The 18,990-nt window shown below is 50.6% G+C and overlaps 2 protein-coding genes across 3 annotated transcripts; one reads left to right on the forward strand and one right to left on the reverse strand.

The window, feature by feature from the left end:
• Positions 1-309: 309 nt before the first annotated feature.
• Positions 310-18,494, forward strand: LOC120107550 (uncharacterized). 2 transcript variants are annotated; one of them, XM_088711323.2, is made up of 3 exons: positions 310-824; positions 13,494-13,723; positions 14,823-18,089. In XM_088711323.2, exons 1-2 carry the CDS (start codon positions 432-434, stop codon positions 13,677-13,679), a joined length of 579 nt encoding a protein of 192 aa, XP_088567449.2. In that variant the 5' UTR covers positions 310-431; the 3' UTR covers positions 13,680-13,723; positions 14,823-18,089. The 2 variants fall into 2 exon arrangements, with proteins under 2 accessions (XP_088567449.2, XP_038976796.3); XM_039120868.3 differs by lacking the exon at positions 14,823-18,089 and adding an exon at positions 18,119-18,494 and having other exon boundaries at positions 312-824.
• LOC149751238 (uncharacterized) lies at positions 7,450-11,818 on the reverse strand. The gene is made up of 2 exons (XM_089927384.1): positions 8,730-11,818; positions 7,450-8,271 (listed from the first exon to the last, which is right to left on the reverse strand). Exons 1-2 carry the CDS (start codon positions 11,713-11,715, stop codon positions 8,213-8,215), a joined length of 3,045 nt encoding a protein of 1,014 aa, XP_089783510.1. The 5' UTR covers positions 11,716-11,818; the 3' UTR covers positions 7,450-8,212.
• Positions 18,495-18,990: the final 496 nt, after the last annotated feature.

Here is an 18,990-nt window from a genome sequence, read left to right on the forward strand (position 1 = left end):
ACAAAAGTACAGAGCTAAGCATCAGATTGGTAGCTCCAAATCTTCTGAAATTTCTATATCTTGTCTATAGGATAGATTTTTTAAGCTAGTAAAAATTTGGACAAAATCACATTAGATATCTTGAAAGTGAAAGTAAATAATAGAGTTTTAATTACTTAGTAAAAAGAATGTTCGTGGAAAACAAGTTATAAGAATATATGTAAATGATAATTCAACTGAACTTTTGGCAGAAAATGGAATCCTGGAGCCGTAAAACTAATACATAATTTCTAGAATTTATAAATATCAGCCGACGTGGGACTGAAAACTCACGACGAATAGAAAGCCAACGAACGGTTCTCATCGCTCCACGCCCCCTCTTGTCTTCAGCAAGAAACAAGGTAGGAATAATCAAAGGAGCGAAGGTGAGGAACCGAGGAGGTTCCCCGGCCATGGCTTGCTTTCTACCCATCCCACCAGCGGTTTCCCCGGAAACACCCCTAACCTTCTCTCTAATACCGAGCATGTCCGAGATAATGGAGTCGTCCAGAGCCCAGGGACTCCGCCTCCGGCTCCGTGCCCTGGGGCCCTTCTTCCGGGTCCGGGCGGAGGGCGAGGGTGGGGCGGAGCTCGGGAGGGCAGAGGGAGTTATTAGGCCGTGGCTCAAGGGCAAAGTTCTGCACTTGGACTCCATGAGGATGGCAAGGGAGACGCTCGCCATGGACCGCTCCATCTTCGGCCTGGGCCTCTTCCTCGGGGCCGTCGCAGTCCGGCATGGGTTCGACCGGGGTTGCACCCGGGCCGAGCTCCTCGCCATCAACGACTCCCCTCTCTATCACTCCAAGGTAAAGCAAAAGCTCCACAGTTCTTGATCATATTTTGATTTAAGAATAATGGCCTGCTAATTTTGTATGCAAGCCTGGTATACTATATCATAATATTATACTATATCGTATATTTATGTATTAATATATATTATATTTTATTATGCTCTGTTGTATAATACTAGTAATATTCTTTATGGTCATTTTGTCACATAAAAGTACTTTCTCAGTTTGTTCATCAAACACATGTTAAAGTACCATAGCACTTTGGAAATGTAGTTACCAAACAGCTTTTTATAAAAGCTCTACTTCAGAAAGCTTTACTTTTAACAGCTCTACTTTCAACGGCTCTACTTTTAAAAGCTCCCCCAAATAGGGCCTTACTCGTACCAGCCTCTGAATTAGTTTGAAGCAAGTGTTTCGTGACTCAAAACTGTATATTAAAATGATTATGAAACAATTTGTTTTTGCTTATGAATATTTTGTGACTCACAAACGTAAACGAAAAAGCTTGTTCAACTTGACCAGGACTAGGTTGTGGTGTTGTTCCAAAACTTTAAGAGAATTTCTTGTTGAGGGCCTGTTTGGGAAATCCACCGGGATTAAGCTGGATGTCCTATAGGAATGGGGCTTGTTAGTCTGCCGAGCCTTTTTTTTTCTAAAGACTCGTCCTAGTTTTAGTCTATATTCCTATTTATGGGCTTGTTGGACTGCAGGATGAAAAAAAAAGATCTCCATAGGGTTTTTTTTTTTTTTTTAATCTCGGAGGATTTGGACTAGAGAGGTATTTGGTTGATATGGGCCTTATTTAAATAGGCTGTGTAATCTATGATCCAATGGGAAATCAGTCCAATCCTGCTAGATTTTCCAGACAGGCCTTGAAAGTGGACTAATTCCTTGCTATTGCACAGTAGTTTTCGAAACGAAAGTTGCATTAGATTGACATTAGAAAGGGCTGGTAACTAATGAAGGAAATTCTTTATATGACTAGATGTTATATGACTCGAAATGAAGAACGTGAACAAGCAGATGAGAAGGGTTTGATGCAATAGATAAAAAATAACAATTTTATGTTCCTTCTCGATACTGATACGTGTAGTTAGTTTGGAAATTGATAGAAATTAAAATGTGTTTATTTGTTGTTGAGGTATAAAATGTGTCATGGATATGTAAATGGATTGCCACATATGATTAAGGGTTTTAACTAAAAGATGTTAGAATAATATGCTGAAAGGGAGTTGTTGCTGGTGGTCCAAACCGAGAACGATTGGCACAGCGGTGTGAACGGGGTTTCCTTGGAGTTGGGTTGATTGCGCTCCACCTTCCACCGGAAAACCTGCAGGCAAGCCTCGCACCACCACTGGGGTAGTGGGGGCCCTCCGACGATCAAGTCAGAGGAGATTGAAGGAGAAGGAGAGATAGTAGTAACGGATAAGAGAATACTCTGGAAAACCTTTGCTTACCCTCCCCCTTCCCCCCCCAGCCTCATATATATCAGGCTGGAGGGTTTTTCCGGGGATTCGTCATCGTGTGGCACGATGGGGCTGCCACTGACATGGCCGTTACAGGGCGTCGTGGGGCAGCGCTGGGTACGGCCCTGGCAGGGCATAGTGGAGCTCCGCCTTGTACGGCTGTTACAGGGGATCGTGGGGCAGCGCCGGATACGGCCGTTGCAGGGAGTAGTGGAGCAGGGGGCCGCGGCGTGCCTCAGAGGAACAGTCTGTTGTTGTCGAGAGATTGCCGACTCGGGGTCGGATGACTGGATCAGGGGGCAGCCGACTCGGGGTCGGGCTGCGGAGCCGAATATCCGACTCGGGGTCGGATTGCTGGATCAAGGGGCAGCCGACTCGGGGTCGGGCTGCGGAGCCGAAGATATCCGACTCGGGGTCGGATTGCTGGATCAAGGGACTGCCGTAGTCTTCCTGGGCGCGCGTGCCGGTCACGTGGGGCATGGTGGCTAAATTCCCCCGTAACAGTAGCCCCCCACTTCCGAGCCTGGAACCAGGAGGGGAACGGGTGAAAGGAGTGATGCTTCGAGATTGCCGCCATCCCTCGGAAAGGCGCGCGCGCTTCGAGCTCCCCGCCTCCTTTATGGCGTATAGCGGTTGTCGCTGATCTGGCAGTCTGCGGATTTCGGCGGACATCCTTCCTTAATGGCGTCGATTCGCCTTTGGGGCGCGAGCGACCCTTCGGCAGCCAGGCGTCCTCTGGCGTCACCGAGGCGTCACCCGCCTTTCCGCCTATTTAACCGAGGGCCCTCCCCCGTCCGCTTTTCTCTTCGCAGGCATCTTCGAGTTTCTCCCTTGCGCTGCTGTCGTTGCCGTCGGACTGTTTGCTCGCTCCTCCTTTGACGCTCTCGAAGCCGTTCTTCCTTCCCTTCCGGTGAATTGCCCCATTCTTCAATTTAGGGCTCTCCATACTTTCTCCTTCCGTATTAGTGTACTTCAGTCGTTCCGGTCCTTTCCCCCTTCTTGGCCCCGTCCTGACCGTAGATCCACTGGCCATTAGGTATGGACGAAGTAAGAGCGAACCGCATTCAGTCGGATCTGGTCCCCGAAGACCTAAATAGGTTCGTGGCCCGGTACCACCTTCCCAAAGCCTGCAACGTTACGCTCCCGGGGCCTGAGGAGAGGATGTCCCATCCTCCTCCAGGGAAGGTCGCCATCAACGAGGACATCCTTCGGGCCGGGTTCCGCTTTCCCCCCTCGGACTTAGTTATGCAGGTGCTTCGGGGTTTAAGAGTGGCGCCGACGCAACTGGTGCCGAACTCATGGCGCGCCCTGACGGCCTTCCAGGTTCTCTGCCGCATGCACGAGGTTCCCGCCACCCTGAATGTCTTTTGGGAATGCTACGGCCTGAACGGCCACCCCCAGGACAGAGGGTGGTGGTGCTTTGCGGCGCGGCGAGGGTGCGGCCTCGTCAAGGAGGCTCCTTCCTCCATTCACGGCTGGAAGGAGCGTTTCTTTTTCATTGACGTAGATCCCTCTGTACCTTTCTTTGTCCTTTTCTTTGTATGTTGGCGTTTTGCCAAGTTGTATGGGTCTCGGCCCTGAAACAATGAAAGTTAATGCAAATAGAGTGTTTCTTCATTTCACTTTCGTCCTTCCTCTTTTTAACTCTTGGTAGCGTCTCGCCGACTCCTAACTCTTGAAGTTCTTCCGGCGCTAGGCCAGGCATCCGAGGGTTAGGCCTCAGGAAATTCTTCCGGCGCTAGGCCAGGCATCCGAGGGTTAGGCCTCAGGAAATTCTTCCGGCACCAGGCCAGGCATCCGAGGGTTAGGCCTCAGGAAATTCTTCCGGCACCAGGCCAGGCATCCGAGGGTTAGGCCTCAGGAAATTCTTCCGGCGCTAGGCCAGGCATCCGAGGGTTAGGCCTCAGGAAATTCTGCTCGTTAGTCGGCCAAGGCTGGCGCAAGCCGAGGCGACCGGTCGGGGCTTCAGGCTAGTCTGCTCCCGGAATGATCATCGGGTTAGCCTGGCATCCGAGGGCCGAGCCTCGGGAGATTCCGCTCGTTGGTCGGCCCAGGCTGGTGCAAGCCGAGGCGACCGGTCGGGGCTTCAGGCTAGTCTGCTCCCGGGATGATCATCGGGTTAGCCTGGCATCCGAGGGCCGAGCCTCGGGAAATTCCGCTCGTTGGTCGGCCAAGGCTGGCGCAAGCCGAGGCGACCGGTCGGGGCTTCAGGCTAGTCTGCTCCCGGGATGATCATCGGGTTAGCCTGGCATCCGAGGGCCGAGCCTCGGGAGATTTCGCTCGTTGGTCGGCCAAGGCTGGCGCAAGCCGAGGCGACCAGTCGGGGCTTCAGGCTAGTCTGCTCCCGGGATGATCATCGGGTTAGCCTGGCATCCGAGGGCCGAGCCTCGGGAGATTCCGCTCGTTGGTCGGCCAAGGCTGGCGCAAGCCGAGGCGACCGGTCGGGGCTTCAGGCTAGTCTGCTCCCGGGATGATCATCGGGTTAGCCTGGCATCCGAGGGCCGAGCCTCAGGGAATTCCGCTCGTTGGTCGGCCAAGGCTGGCGCAAGCCGAGGCGACCGGTCGGGGCTTCAGGCTAGTCTGCTCCCGGAATGATCATCGGGTTAGCCTGGCATCCGAGGGCCGAGCCTCGGGAGATTCCGCTCGTTGGTCGGCCAAGGCTGGCGCAAGCCGAGGCGACCGGTCGGGGCTTCAGGCTAGTCTGCTCCCGGGATGATCATCGGGTTAGCCTGGCATCCGAGGGCCGAGCCTCGGGGAATTCCGCTCGTTGGTCGGCCAAGGCTGGCGCAAGCCGAGGCGACCGGTCGGGGCTTCAGGCTAGTCTGCTCCCGGGATGATCATCGGGTTAGCCTGGCATCCGAGGGCCGAGCCTCGGGAGATTCCGCTCGTTGGTCGGCCAAGGCTGGCGCAAGCCGAGGCGACCGGTCGGGGCTTCAGGCTAGTCTGCTCCCGGGATGATCATCGGGTTAGCCTGGCATCCGAGGGCCGAGCCTCGGGAGATTCCGCTCGTTGGTCACGCGCCTGTCGCTTGCCGCTCGACGAGATTTCTCCGTGGCCAGCTACGATCGTGTTTCTCCTCTTCTCCAAGCGTCGCCTGGGGAACACCAGAAGGGTATTAAATGCTAATTGAGGCGTTACCTGGGGAATCGGATCGCCAGTTGCTGCTTGCAAGGAGTGTCAGTTAAGCGGCCGCGATACGCGCGTTCTTCGAGGCGGATGCAGCCTGGGCGCGAGCGGAGATACGTGGGCCGTGGGATACACACCGCCCGGAGTGTTCTGCATGAAGAATGCAATTAAGGAGAACGACGCTTAGGAGATCGTGGGAGGATACGCCTCGAGAGCTGGAATGGCTCCGGATTCGGTGCGCCCGCCTTTATTGGAGCCATCCGCATCGGAACGACCGGGGGGCCACAGTTTGGCTATAAATATAAGTGCAGGCGCGGTGGAGCCTGCCAAGCCGGAGCTATTCAGGTTACCATGGATCGTGGACCTCCTCTCCGGCGTGTGGCTGGGAAACCCCCGCCGGAGGAACGGGAGGCGCGCCCCTCGCGACTTCCGCCAACTAGCCGTTTCATCTGAGATCAACAAGGAGGTTCTCCCCGGCGGAACTCCGCTCTAGGCGTTTCATCCGGGATCACATCCCCCCTCCTTTCAGCCCCGCCTCCCGATTGAGCTCTGCGCCAGACGCTTCATCCGGGATCGCGCCTCCTCGCGCTCTTCTCCCTTGTATTCCTTCCCTCCCCTTCTCCTGGGGAGGACCGGAATATCCCTTGGAGGTGGCGTTTCTCTGGAGGCAGCGGGAACTCCTCCTTCGTCCACTTCTTCTTCGTCCGCGCCGGCTCTTCGTCCTTTGCGTGAGGCGTGGATGGCGCCTCCGGGGAGAAGCACCCACGCCCGGTGGGATTGCAGCTGCTTCGGATGGAGGGTTCGGGGTCCCAGATCTTCAGCTCCACGGAGTCTCCACCTCTTCCTTGTTTTCTTTACTCCCCAATTCCCCTCTGGGAATTCTTTGTAATCACACGAACACACCGTTGTAACCAGGAATTATTGAAATGAAAAGAATTGTACATTTTTCGAACTGTCTTCCTGGCTTTGTCGCTCTACTGGTGATACACCCGCAGGTTAGCGGAATTCCAGCTCCTCGGAATTTCTCGACCATCTAGGGCCTCCAACTGGTAGGAGCCAGGTCGGTTTACCCAGCGAACCCTATACGGGCCTTCCCAATTTGGCGCCAGCTTCCCACCTTCCGCGGGTTGAGATGCTTTGGCTCGCCTTAGCACCAGATCTCCGATTCTGAAAAGTTTCGGTCGGACCTTGGAGTTATAATATCGGGCCACCCTCCGCTGATACATCGCCATCCGCACCTGTGCCATTTCTCTTGCTTCTTCCAAGAGGTCCAGGTTCCCTCGGAGTTGCTCCGAATTGGCCTCGGGTCGGTGCGCGGCGACCCGGGGCGAGGGGAGTCTGAGCTCCACGGGAACAACCGCTTCCGTGCCATAGGTTAGGCTGAAAGGCGTCTCTCCGGTAGGGGTCCGATGCGTGGTCCGATACGCCCAAAGGACATTCTCGAGTTCTTCGACCCAAGCTTGCCCCGTCCGACCGATTCGCGCCTTAATTCCTTGGAGGATTGTCCGATTTGTGACCTCGGCCTCACCGTTGGTTTGGGGATGCGACACAGATGTGAACCGATGCTCGATCCCGAACTCCTCGCAGAAGTCACGGAAATGCTTGTTGTCGAACTGTCGACCATTATCCGAGATGAGGACCCGAGGTACCCCAAATCGGACAATGATGTTCTTCTTCACGAACTTCCGGACTTGCGCCTCCGTGATAGTGGCCAGCGGCTCTGCCTCCACCCACTTGGTGAAGTAGTCGATTGCAACAATCAAAAATTTCCGCTGGGCTGAAGCGACGGGGAATGGTCCGAGGATATCCATTCCCCACTGTGCGAAGGGCCAGGGCGCGGTGATTGGTGCCAAGGGGACAGAAGGGACTCTCTGGACATTGGCGTGGCGCTGGCAGGCGTCGCATTTCCGTACGTGATCCTTCGAGTCCTCCAACAAGGTAGGCCAATAATAGCCTTGCCTCATGATCTTGTGCGCTAAGGACCTAGCCCCCAAGTGCGATCCGCAGACGTCCTCATGGACTTCGCCGAGGACGTAGGCCACCTCCGAGGGGCGGAGGCACCTTAAGAGGGGGGCGGTGAACGAGGTCCGATACAGCCTCCCTTCATAGAGTACGTAGTGGGCGGACTTCTTGACAAGTCGCCGAGCTTGATCTTCGTCTTCAGGGAGGATCCCTTCGGCGAGGTAGGCGACGAGCGGGTCCATCCAAGACGGCTCCGGATCAATCGCCATCACCGCTCCAGCCTCGCCGATGCTCGGGGCATCCAGGGTCTCCAGGTAGATTGCCCTCGACAAGTTGTGCGCCTCTGTGCCCACCAAGCGGGACAACCTGTCGGCCCTGGCATTTTCGCTTCTGGGGACCTGCTGAATGTCGACACTGCCGGGGTCGGGAATGAGTGCTTGCACCTTCCGGACGTAGTTCTGCATGGTCGGGCTCCGGGCCTCGAACTCCCCACGAACCTGCCCGACCACCAACTGGGAGTCGGTGAAGACCTTCAAACGCCGAATGCCGAGCTCTCTGGTGAGTTTGAGTCCCGTGACTAGGGCCTCGTACTCCGCCTCGTTGTTGGTCACTGGAAATCCAAACCTCAAGGCATACTCGGCTATCACTCCATCAGGACTGGTAAGGACCAGCCCGGCCCCTCCACCCTCGGGGTTCGACGACCCATCGATGTGAAGCGTCCAAATCGGGAGGTCGAGGCTGGGCGTTTCCGGCGGTCTAGGTTCCGCCTCCTGCACCGTGCACTCAGCGAGGAAGTCTGCGAGCACCTGGGCCTTGATGGCGGGTCGAGGCTGGTAGCGGATGTCGAACTCACCGAGTTCTACTGCCCACTTCACCAGTCGTCCCGCATTCTCGGGGTTGCTGAGGATCTGCCGTAGTGGTTGATCGGTTAAGAGGGTGACCGAATGAGCCTGAAAATAGGGGCGAAGCCTCCTGGTCGCGGTCAGCAGCGCGAAGGCGATCTTTTCAGCCTTCGTGTACCGCGTCTCGGCATCCCGTAGGACCCGGCTGATGTAGTACACAGGCTTCTGGAGCTTTGCCTCTTCCCGAACCAGCACCGCACTGACCGCGGTTGGGGAGACCGCCAGATAGAGGTAGAGCATCTCCCCTTCTTGCGGCTTGGACAGTAGGGGAGGAGACGCCAGGTATTCCTTGAGCTGGTCGAATGCTGCTTGACATTCGGCCGTCCAGAGGAAGTCTTTCGGGCGTTTTAACACCTTGAAGAATGGTTGGCAGCGTTCGGCCGATTTTGCCACAAATCGTCCAAGCGCGGCGACCCTTCCAGCGAGCTCCTAAACCTCCTTTACTTTGGTCGGAGGGGACATACCTTGGATGGCCTTGATTTTGTCTGGGTTGGCTTCGATACCCCGCTGGTTGACAATGAAACCGAGGAACCTCCCGGCCGAAGCGCCGAAGGCGCACTTCGCTGGGTTCAGCTTCATGCGAAACTTCCGCAAGGTGGTGAAAGTCTCCTCCAAATCCGCGATGTGCTGGTCTGCATGGCGGCTCTTCACCAGCATATCGTCCACGTACACCTCCATGTTCCGGCCGATTTGCTCTTTGAAGATTTTGTTGACGAGGCGCTGGTAAGTGGCGCCAGCATTCTTCAGACCGAAAGGCATTACCTTGTAGCAGTACAGCCCCCGGTCTGTTATAAAGGCAGTTTTCTCCTCGTCCTGTGGGGCCATCATTATCTGGTTGTAACCGGAGAAGGCGTCCATGAAAGACAGCAGCTGATATCCGGAAGTTGCGTCGACCAGTTGGTCTATTCGCGGAAGCGGAAAGCTATCCTTAGGGCACGCCTTGTTCAGGTCGGTATAGTCGATGCACATCCTCCACTTCCCGCTCGCCTTCCGGACAAGTACAACATTTGCCAGCCACTCGGGGTAGCTTACCTCCCTTATGAATCCTGCCTCCAAGAGCTTGTCTACCTCCTGGTCGACCACCCGGATCCGATCCGGGGCACAGTGTCTCTTCTTCTGCTTTATTGGTCGGTGGGTCGGGTCGACGTTGAGGGCGTGAGAAATGACCTCCGGGTCGATCCCAGGTACATCGGCCGCCGACCAGGCAAATACATCGGCATTGGCTCGGAGGAATTCCACCAACCGGGCCCGAGCTCCCGGGTCGAGATTGGCGCCGACCCGGACCGCCCGGTCGGGGCGGCCTTCCTCAAGGGGGACTTCGACCACTCCCTCGGCCGGCTCCCCGTGCCGCAAGGCCACCTCGTCTCTGGCATCAAGGGACTCGACGCTTAGGGCTTCCACGGGCTTCTTCCCTTTGAGGGTTGCTAGAAAACATTGCCGTGCGGTCGGTTGGTCACCTCGGACCTCTCCGATCCCGACCGCCGTGGGGAACCGCATGAGCAAGTGGTACGTGGAGACCACCGCGCGAAGGGCGTTCAGCCCGGGTCGCCCGAGGATAGCGTTGTAGGCCGAGGGGATACGGACGACCAAGAACCCGAGTCGCACCGTGGCTTCTGCGGGTGCGACGCCCGCAGTCACAGGCAGCTCAACGACACCTTCCGCCGGGACAGCGTCACCGGTGAATCCTACGAGGGGGGTGGACATTTTGTGCAACAACTGTCTGGACAAGCTCATCTTTTGGAAGGCCTCGTAAAACAAAATATCAGCTGAGCTTCCACTATCCACAAGAACACGCCTTACATCATAGTTTGCCATAGTGAGGGAGATCACCATGGCGTCATCGTGGGGAGTCTGAACCCCCTTTACATCCTCATCAGAAAAGGTGATTACATTGCCGACCCTCTGCCTCTTTACGACGGCCGTCCCTGACGCTTCCGTCGAGCCCCCTGCGTTCCTCACGGGCCGAGAGCAGCCCCCAGTGATAGTGTGGATCACGCCCGCAACGGGTCGATTCTGCTCCCGAGGCTCCGGAGGAGCCGGGTCGGCCGGACGCGGGTCTGCGGGGGGACGTCGGTCGCTCACATACCGACCGAGACGCCCCCGACGGATAAGAGCCTCGATCTCGTCCCGAAGCTGGAAGCAGTCCTCTGTGTCGTGGCCGTGGTCTCGGTGGTACTCACAGTACGCCCGGGAGGGCCTCTTTCCAGGGATCCTTCGTATCTGACTCGGGGCCGGGAGGTCCTCCCGCCCCTTGATCTCCATAAGGATCTGGGCCCGGGGAGTCAGGAGAGGGGTGTACCGGTTGAAACGTCGGGGCGGAGAACGAGGGCGTGGGGCGCCGTGGTTCTTCGCCGGCGACGGGCTTCTGCGCCGACGCTGGGGCGTCGGGCTCCTCCTCTGGCGTGCCTCTTTCCGCCTTTTCTTCCCAAGCTTTTGTGGGATCTCGGCGGCCTCCTTGCTCCGGTGGGCGGCCGCCTCCTCGGCGTCCGCATACTGGTTCGCCCGGGACAACAGCTCTGGGAAGCTCCGCGGCAAGCGTTTGTCCAGGGAGAAGGTGAGTCTGCCCTTCCGGAAGCCACGCTTCAGGGCTGAAAGAGCTACCTCCTGACTCAGGTTCCGGACCTCCAGCGTAGCCCTGTTGAAGCGGGTAAGATAATCCCGCAGGCTTTCTCCCTCGTTTTGCCGGACATCAAAGAGGGAGTCGGAGACCAGTCGCCGCCGGCTACTGACGGCGAAATGAGTGATGAAGAGGCGAGTGAACTGGTCGAAGGACCGGATTGAGTCAGCCTCCAGCCCGGCGAACCATGCCCTCGCCGGGCCACGGAGGGTTGCCGGGAAAGCCTTGCAGAGAAGGGGATCTGATGCTCCGTGGAGGAGCATAAGGGTCTTGAAACTCTCGACGTGATCCCGCGGGTCCGCCGCCCCGTCATAGGGCTCGATCGCCGGCATTTTGAACCCCGGCGGATTCGGGGTCCGCAGGATCCTCGAGGCGAGCGCCGGCTGGGAGGAGATCTCTAAGTCGGCGAAGGGATCTTTGGAATGGCCCTTCAGGACCTGGAGTTGTCGGTGGAGATCGTCCACCCGCCGGTCCAGGGAACGCGACCGGTGGGTGGGAGACAAGGAGCGGCGAGAGGGGGATCGACTGGAGCGCGGGTTCCTCGAGGACTGGGGGGTCTGGGAACGCGCCCGGGCCCGCCTCTCGTACCCCGCGCAGCTCCGGTGGGAAGGTCCCGGCAGAATGGAGCGTGCTCGAGAATCCTCCTCGCGTCGGCGCTCCTCCCCATGGGAGAGGAAGGAACGCGGGTTGGGAAGGACAGGCGAACGCTCAGGCAGCGGCGGCTCCTGAGCCTGCTGCGGCGCCCGGGACATCGCACCCTGCAGATTCTGCACTGCCTCCGCGAGGGTGCGAACCTGCTGGGTTAGCTGGTCGAACTGGGCGGCTTCGACCATCTGAATGGGCGGTGGGGCGGTGGAGTGTTGCTGAGAGCGTGTTGGGGATGCAGCGGCCTCCCGGCCAGTGGCGCGAGAGGCCCCGCGACCGGAAGCATTGGAAGCTCCACGAGCACCTCGCCGTGCCATTACGATCGCTCTGAGATCCGGGGCCCTTCCTCTAGCGCCAACTGTTGCTGGTGGTCCAAACCGAGAACGATTGGCACAGCGGTGTGAACGGGGTTCCCTTGGAGTTGGGTTGATTGCGCTCCACCTTCCACCGGGAAACCTGCAGGCAAGCCTCGCACCACCACTGAGGTAGTGGGGGCCCTCCGACGATCAAGTCAGAGGAGATTGAAGGAGAAGGAGAGATAGTAGTAACGGATAAGAGAATACTCTGGAAAACCTTTGCTTACCCTCCCCCTTCCCCCCCAGCCTCATATATATCAGGCTGGGGGGTTTTTCCGGGGATTCGTCATCGTATGGCACGATGGGGCTGCCACTGATATGGCCGTTACAGGGCGTCGTGGGGCAGCGCTGGGTACGGCCCTGGCAGGGCATAGTGGAGCTCCGCTTTGTACGGCTGTTACAGGGGATCGTGGGGCAGCGCCGGATACGGCCGTTGCAGGGAGTAGTGGAGCAGGGGGCCGCGGCGTGCCTCAGAGGAACAGTCTGTTGTTGTCGAGAGATTGCCGACTCGGGGTCGGATGACTGGATCAGGGGGCAGCCGACTCGGGGTCGGGCTGCGGAGCCGAAGATATCCGACTCGGGGTCGGATTGCTGGATCAAGGGGCAGCCGACTCGGGGTCGGGCTGCGGAGCCGAAGATATCCGACTCGGGGTCGGATTGCTGGATCAAGGGGCAGCCGACTCGGGGTCGGGCTGCGGAGCCGAAGATATCCGACTCGGGGTCGGATTGCTGGATCAAGGGACTGCCGTAGTCTTTCTGGGCGCGCGTGCCGGTCACGTGGGGCATGGTGGCTAAATTCCCCCGTAACAGGAGTAATTAGGAAGAAAAACTCGATGGGATAGTGTAAAATGTATAAATAAGAAAGCAAGGAGACTAGACTTGCCCCATCGAAAAGGTGTTAGTGAGAAACAAAATTATTTACAAAAACTCATGATCAGCAAAACCCAACTAGGCCTTAGATAACTCAAATTGAAGAACTTGAACAAGAAATAAGATAAGTAGTTTATGCAATGCATTAACAATTTTTGTCAAAATGTTGATATTGATATGCATAATTGTATGTTTTGCTTGTTATTGTATTATAAAATATGTTAGTACATTTAGGTTAATAACGTATCATTAGTTCGAGGAATTTTATTATTAACGGGTTACAATTATGCATCAAGGGGAAAAAGATAACTTATTGGTACAATGGAAACATATAGATAAGAAAGTTAGGAAATGTGTCATTGTCACCAGGTCAAGAATGATGTATGGAAGAATTGAGCACCTTGTACAATGGCCTGATGGGCTAATATCAAACCTTGAAGAATTGTTGACAAAACCGTGGTGAAGGCAAATTTTGGGCAGGTGACAAGCGTGCAAAGAAACATTCAAGGCCAGTTAGGAAGTGTTTTAAAGCCAATATATTAAAGAGAATGCTATACGGAGTCCTATATATTAGAATGAAAAAAGTGAAATTTTACCTTTTCCCTGCTGATGTTTCTCATGCAAATAAATTTCTTGCCAGGATATTTTGGCACCTGGCTTTATATGTGTGTGTGCAGCATTATAGGACTACTATTGCTTGTCTATTTTGAAATTATTTCATTAGTGATTTTGAATGTCAGCTTGTTCGGTTCTACACAAGGATGGGTTTCAAGGCAGTACATGAAGTGGATGGCTCTTCAATGGGAGACCTAGCTCACATGTTGGTGTGGGGAGGTAGAGGGACTAGAATGGATGCTAACATCAAGGAGCTTCTTATGAAATGGGGCAAAAGGTTTAAACCTCAAAGTCAAGATGGTTGCTTGTAATCACGTTTACACTGTACATCCAAATGCACGTTGGTGGTCTTGAGGTATTATTCTTCCTTGTTGTCTATTTCATTTGGAGCTTGTGTCTAAGCTGTATAAATATTAAGGATGTCATTCTTATGTTTGAGTCCTTTAAACAAAGCTTGGTTACATTGGATCATGGTATATTATCGAAAGTGGAAGATTAGATGACTTTATGGATATGATACAATACCAACTATACAGTGTCATACTAGTAAGGTACAAGTACTAATATACCCTTGGTATTGTACCGAACCGACACATGGTACTATATCTTACTTTTGCTATGCTGGCATCAATAGGTGTACCATGTATCAACATGGTGCCATATCAAACCAATCCACACCACACAAATAAGTTACTGATATGGGTACATATCGTAAACTTTTTACTTTCAATGACCATGTGGTTAAGGTTGCTTTTGGAGCTGGAATTTCTCACCCCCTAGAGAAATACCAGCCAGACATGTTGACCTCTCTGTTGTGTGTGTGCACTAAAGATGTGAAATTCCCAGCCGAGTTCATTGAGATAGTGAGAGATAGCAATGGTTAAATTTTAAACTTTGGAGGACATTGTTGTTAAAGTTGCTTTTTTTGGAGATGGTATTTCTTACGCCCATAGAATACCAACTAGGAGCGCTGACTTGTGTGTGTGTTAAGGATGTGAAATTCCCAGCCCAGTTCATTGAGACAGTAAGAGATAGCAAAAGTTCAACTTGAGATTGTGAGAGATAGCAGAGGTTATACTTTGAACTTTGGATGATGTTGTGGTTAAAGTTTCTTTTGGAGCTGGAATTTCTCACCCCCTAGAGAAATACTAGCCAGAAGTATTGACTTGTGTGTGCATGTGTTTGGCACATGTACATGTGTGTGCATGTGCATTAAGGATGTGAAATTCCTTGCTTTGTTGATTGCAAGTGCCTTGATTAATATTCTTCCAGAGATGACATTACCAGCTGGATTATCTCTTCCACAGATTTTAACTTCTTGGTGAAGATCCTACTATTTTTCTCTCTCTCCACGCTCCCCGGCAAACAACACCTTTCTGAACTTGGCATAATTTATTTATTTATCCGTTCAGACACTAGGATCTTAGACTGCTTGTCCTTCCTTTGATGTGCAGAATTTGCTTAGAGTGAGGCCAAATAAGTCTGCTCAAAGCAGTTAAGAAGAAGGTGAAGAGCTGTGTTTTGCGTTGCCAACTACAAAACAAACATCCACCAGTGCATGGCCAATTGACCTCTGTCTGTTTATCCATTGAAAAAGAGGTGGACTACTGACCATTGGTTTAAAAAACTTAAAAGAAGCACCTAAGTCCTCTTAACATAGCCAAGGAAAAAAGAAAATATGAAAAAAAATCATAGGTGTATTTTATGGTTGACATAAATGTTGCATGTTCTGCATTATATTTAATAGTTTATATTTTGTATCTTCTTGATATTTGTCTTAATTATATTGTTGACATAATGGTATTACATAGTAATTGTCAGATTTTGTGCGATGTTAAACTTTGTTAACAATATTTAAGACAGGCATAGCATTAAGTGAAACTAAGTTAGATTGGCGAAGGCTTGTTGGTCATGGTTATGGCCATACTATATGAGAAACTTTAGTCTTGCTCTTCGGGAAACCACAACTCATTTAACTTACCTTTGACAGTTTGGTACCTAGGCTCTACGATCACAACTAGATGATCCATACCATGAAAATGCCAATATGTTAATTTGAAAGTACATATAATATCAAAGCTTTGACGTGATAGTACTTGTAGATGCTTATACTTTTCAAATGACCTTATGCATTACTGTAGGTGGTCATCCAAAATAGTTACAGAGCAAATATTCTAGCTCATATAAGATGGAGAATAAAACTCTACATTATAGGTTGATGGCATGAATAGAGAGTAAAAGTTTAAGAGACAGAAAACTGTACTTAAGAATAAGTTTCCATATTATGTGCAAGTGTGAATTGGTTGTTAGGAGTAGAAACATGCTGATTATAGCCTAAAAAAAACAGGAAAACTAGATTGCAGGCTCGGGGCCAAGGAATATATGTGTGCCACAAGAGACCTTTTCACCAGGCTCCTAGATGAGAAACTTCATAACCATCATGATGTCTGCTGCTCATCATGTCTATTGCTTTAGTTGGATATTGAAATTTCCTTCTAGCTGGAAAACAAAACCTACATGTGTCAACAAAAATAGGAGCCAGTTTAATGCACGCTTAATGGCCAACGTCCGTGGTATTTATGTGATGTGGGAGTTCAAATGATTCCTGCAGTCCATGTTTTATTGAAGGGCTTTAGCCATGTTTAAAGAGCTTTTAATGTCAAGTTGCTCTAGTGATACTGTAGCTTGTACTATACATGGTACTGTTCATGTACTTTATCAGTAACTTATTTGAAGCTTCTGAGTCCTTTAAATTTTCTCTTCTTATGTTCTAACCGATGGCTAGGATTTGCCTTTAATTGAAAAGTTAAGATTTAGTGGTATTAGGGTTTTGAGTCTCTATAAAGATTGTAATCCTCTCTTTTAAGAGATTGTACCTAAGATTATTTGATTAAAAGGAAGAAATGAAACCAAGGTTCAGTTATCTTCTCTCCTTTTCCCTTATTCTGACTCTTTATTTCTTCCTCGTTTTCTTTCCTCTGATTCTTCTCTCTTTAGTCTATTGCTCTTCCCTTTATACATATACATACATATATATGTATATATATAGAGAGAGAGAGAGAGAGATGGATAGATGGATAGATGGATAGATATACATACATACATATATGTATACATATATACATGCAGTTTATTTTCTCTAGTTAATAACTACACTTGGATCTGAATGTAATTGGTTTTATTATCGATCTGCTTCCACTGCTTTGATCTGTTGACTCACTCAGAATCTTGCCATCCACTATTAATCCTAGAAATACGCTTTACCATTATCTGCACTCTTTGTTTTAACCATAATTGTTGTTTATCTGTGTATGATTGCAGAAACCTGTGAGCATAACACAGATTTCGGCTTGCAAATCCCTTTGACACCCTAAAATATATTCACTATTCATAAATTCTAGTTCTTAAGGGTCCATTCTTGCGCATTTGCAGTCCTAAGCCCAATGTGCCCTGCATCATTCTGGTTTGCACAGAGAGTCGCACTAGATGATTGCTGAACTAGAAGGTAGCATATTTTCAGTAACTCCTTACTTCGTCTTAGAAATATGTCAATGGGAACCACGATTAGGAGGGTGATTGATCCAGTTAACTATATGAGCCGACAGATCTTAATCATATGACAGTTAGCATTAAGTAAATAAGAGTGGGATACATGGACTCATAGTCTCACACTAAACAGTTTAGGATCGGATCTTATCAAATTAAAATTGTGTTTAGATTTCAATCAGATGATAGGATATTAAAATGGCTTGGCAAATAGCAACTAATAATCCTACTATCAATAAGAAAAATCCTAGGCATGTGTATTTTACTTCGTTATTGAGAATTTTGTTTCAAAAATTTGCAAGGAAAGGTTTTTTGTTTGTCTATGGGGGAGTTTAAATTTTGTGGTCTGAGCAACTACCTAATTGAATCTTTTTTATTTCCTTCTTGATCAAATTCCAAATAAATTTGAGTAGGGTCAAAATTGAGGAGAAAAAATATGACGGCTTGGAACCTCACCTAGGAAGGGGTAGGTAGGAGTTATTAATTAGAATCCGTAACCTGGCTTAGATATCCAGGACCTCCCCAACTTAAACCTAATGTGGGACTAAGCACATGCCCACACAAATACAGAAAGGATCTTTACAGTTTCTAAGTCAAGATGAGTTATAATTCTTAATGTGGTCGTATCCATTAAAGATATGCATATACTAGGTACTATGGCTAATCAAATATAAGCTGTTGCCTATCACTCAAAATGGAATAATAAAAAGAAAACCATCGTTGCTCCCCCGAATAATCCATAAAAAGGAGGAGCTTTCTTAATACAAGTGATGATACGTTTTGATCAATCTCCTAGAAGCAAAAAGGAAAAGGCTCGATCAGGCCATTCAATCATCCTTCTATTTCCTTACTGACATAAAGAGCTTTACCATGACCATCAAACCTTGTCCCACTGTTTGGATTGGTTTTATGGATCTTCATTCATCTGTGATATTGTTTCAAGCTCTTCCATATCATTTCTCGCAACTTCTATCAATGTTACCTTAGATCCTCCCCTCCATTTCCAACTTCCTTGACTCAGAATTAAAGTACCCCTTCTTTGGAGCCTCCGCAAATCATCATTGTTAATCAATATAGAGAATCTTAGTTATGATTTGAATCAACTATATCAAACACCACTATCTAGTAATTGTATTATTGGTCAAAATTTTCCCTTCCCATTTGTAGCTATTTTAATAAGTTCATGTTCCTATTTATATTATAGGTCAATCCCTTGTCGGACAAACACAACCGGCTGGACATGAAATCCCTGCTGCTCAAAGTGAAGCCATGCCATTTCTGAAGTATAGAAGCATATCAAACTTTAAGACTATGATCCTGAGCCTGTGAAGAGACAAGGACTTGGACCTACATTTCAGCCTACAAGATGAGGAGCAATATGACAAAGAGGGAGCTATTATCGATAAAAATATAGTTGCAAACAGTTGCTCCGCTGCTGTTCTATTTGAGTTACATCAGCCCTTAGGTCAAAAACTTTGTTGTACTGTAGTCCCCAGCATGTTTATGACATTATAGCAGCTGTTCTAATGATTAGACAAAGCTCCCAACAAAGAGGCATCTGCTTAACAGCTTTCTTTGGCCATTATGCAGTTTCATCTGTGAAGCGTTCAACATCCACCAAGATAGCCTTGTTCGTTCAATTTCTTTTTCACCTCGAGCCATGGACTCTCCAGAAGAATATACTTCTGTAACACTGCCCAACAGGGAAGGCATCGTTCATACTTCATAGTTGAATGATACAGTCTTCACAGAGTACATAAAAATCTCACGTGGACTTGGGGCCAATAGGGTAGGATGATAAAACTCTAGCAAAGCAAAGCTACACTTCATGAATGTTGTTTGGAGATATAACTATCCATTCTTTACAAAGAACATATTTCTACAACCTAAAGAACTCATTTGCCACATTACAGTGCTCTCACAATGCTTAAAGTTTGTAAAACAAAGGTCTGCAGAACAAAACTTCACACACAAACCCAGCAAAGTACAGCTTTCTTCGATTTATGAGAGCAACTTTTAGTTCACCCCAGGTCCCCAAGGGATAAACACAGTATTGTTGGCACTAAATCATGGCCC

This window comes from Phoenix dactylifera, chromosome 15 (genome assembly GCF_051530095.1).
Source record: "Phoenix dactylifera cultivar Ajwa chromosome 15, Ajwa_hap1_PhDact_Kaust_v1.1, whole genome shotgun sequence".
Lineage (NCBI taxonomy): Eukaryota > Viridiplantae > Streptophyta > Magnoliopsida > Arecales > Arecaceae > Phoenix > Phoenix dactylifera.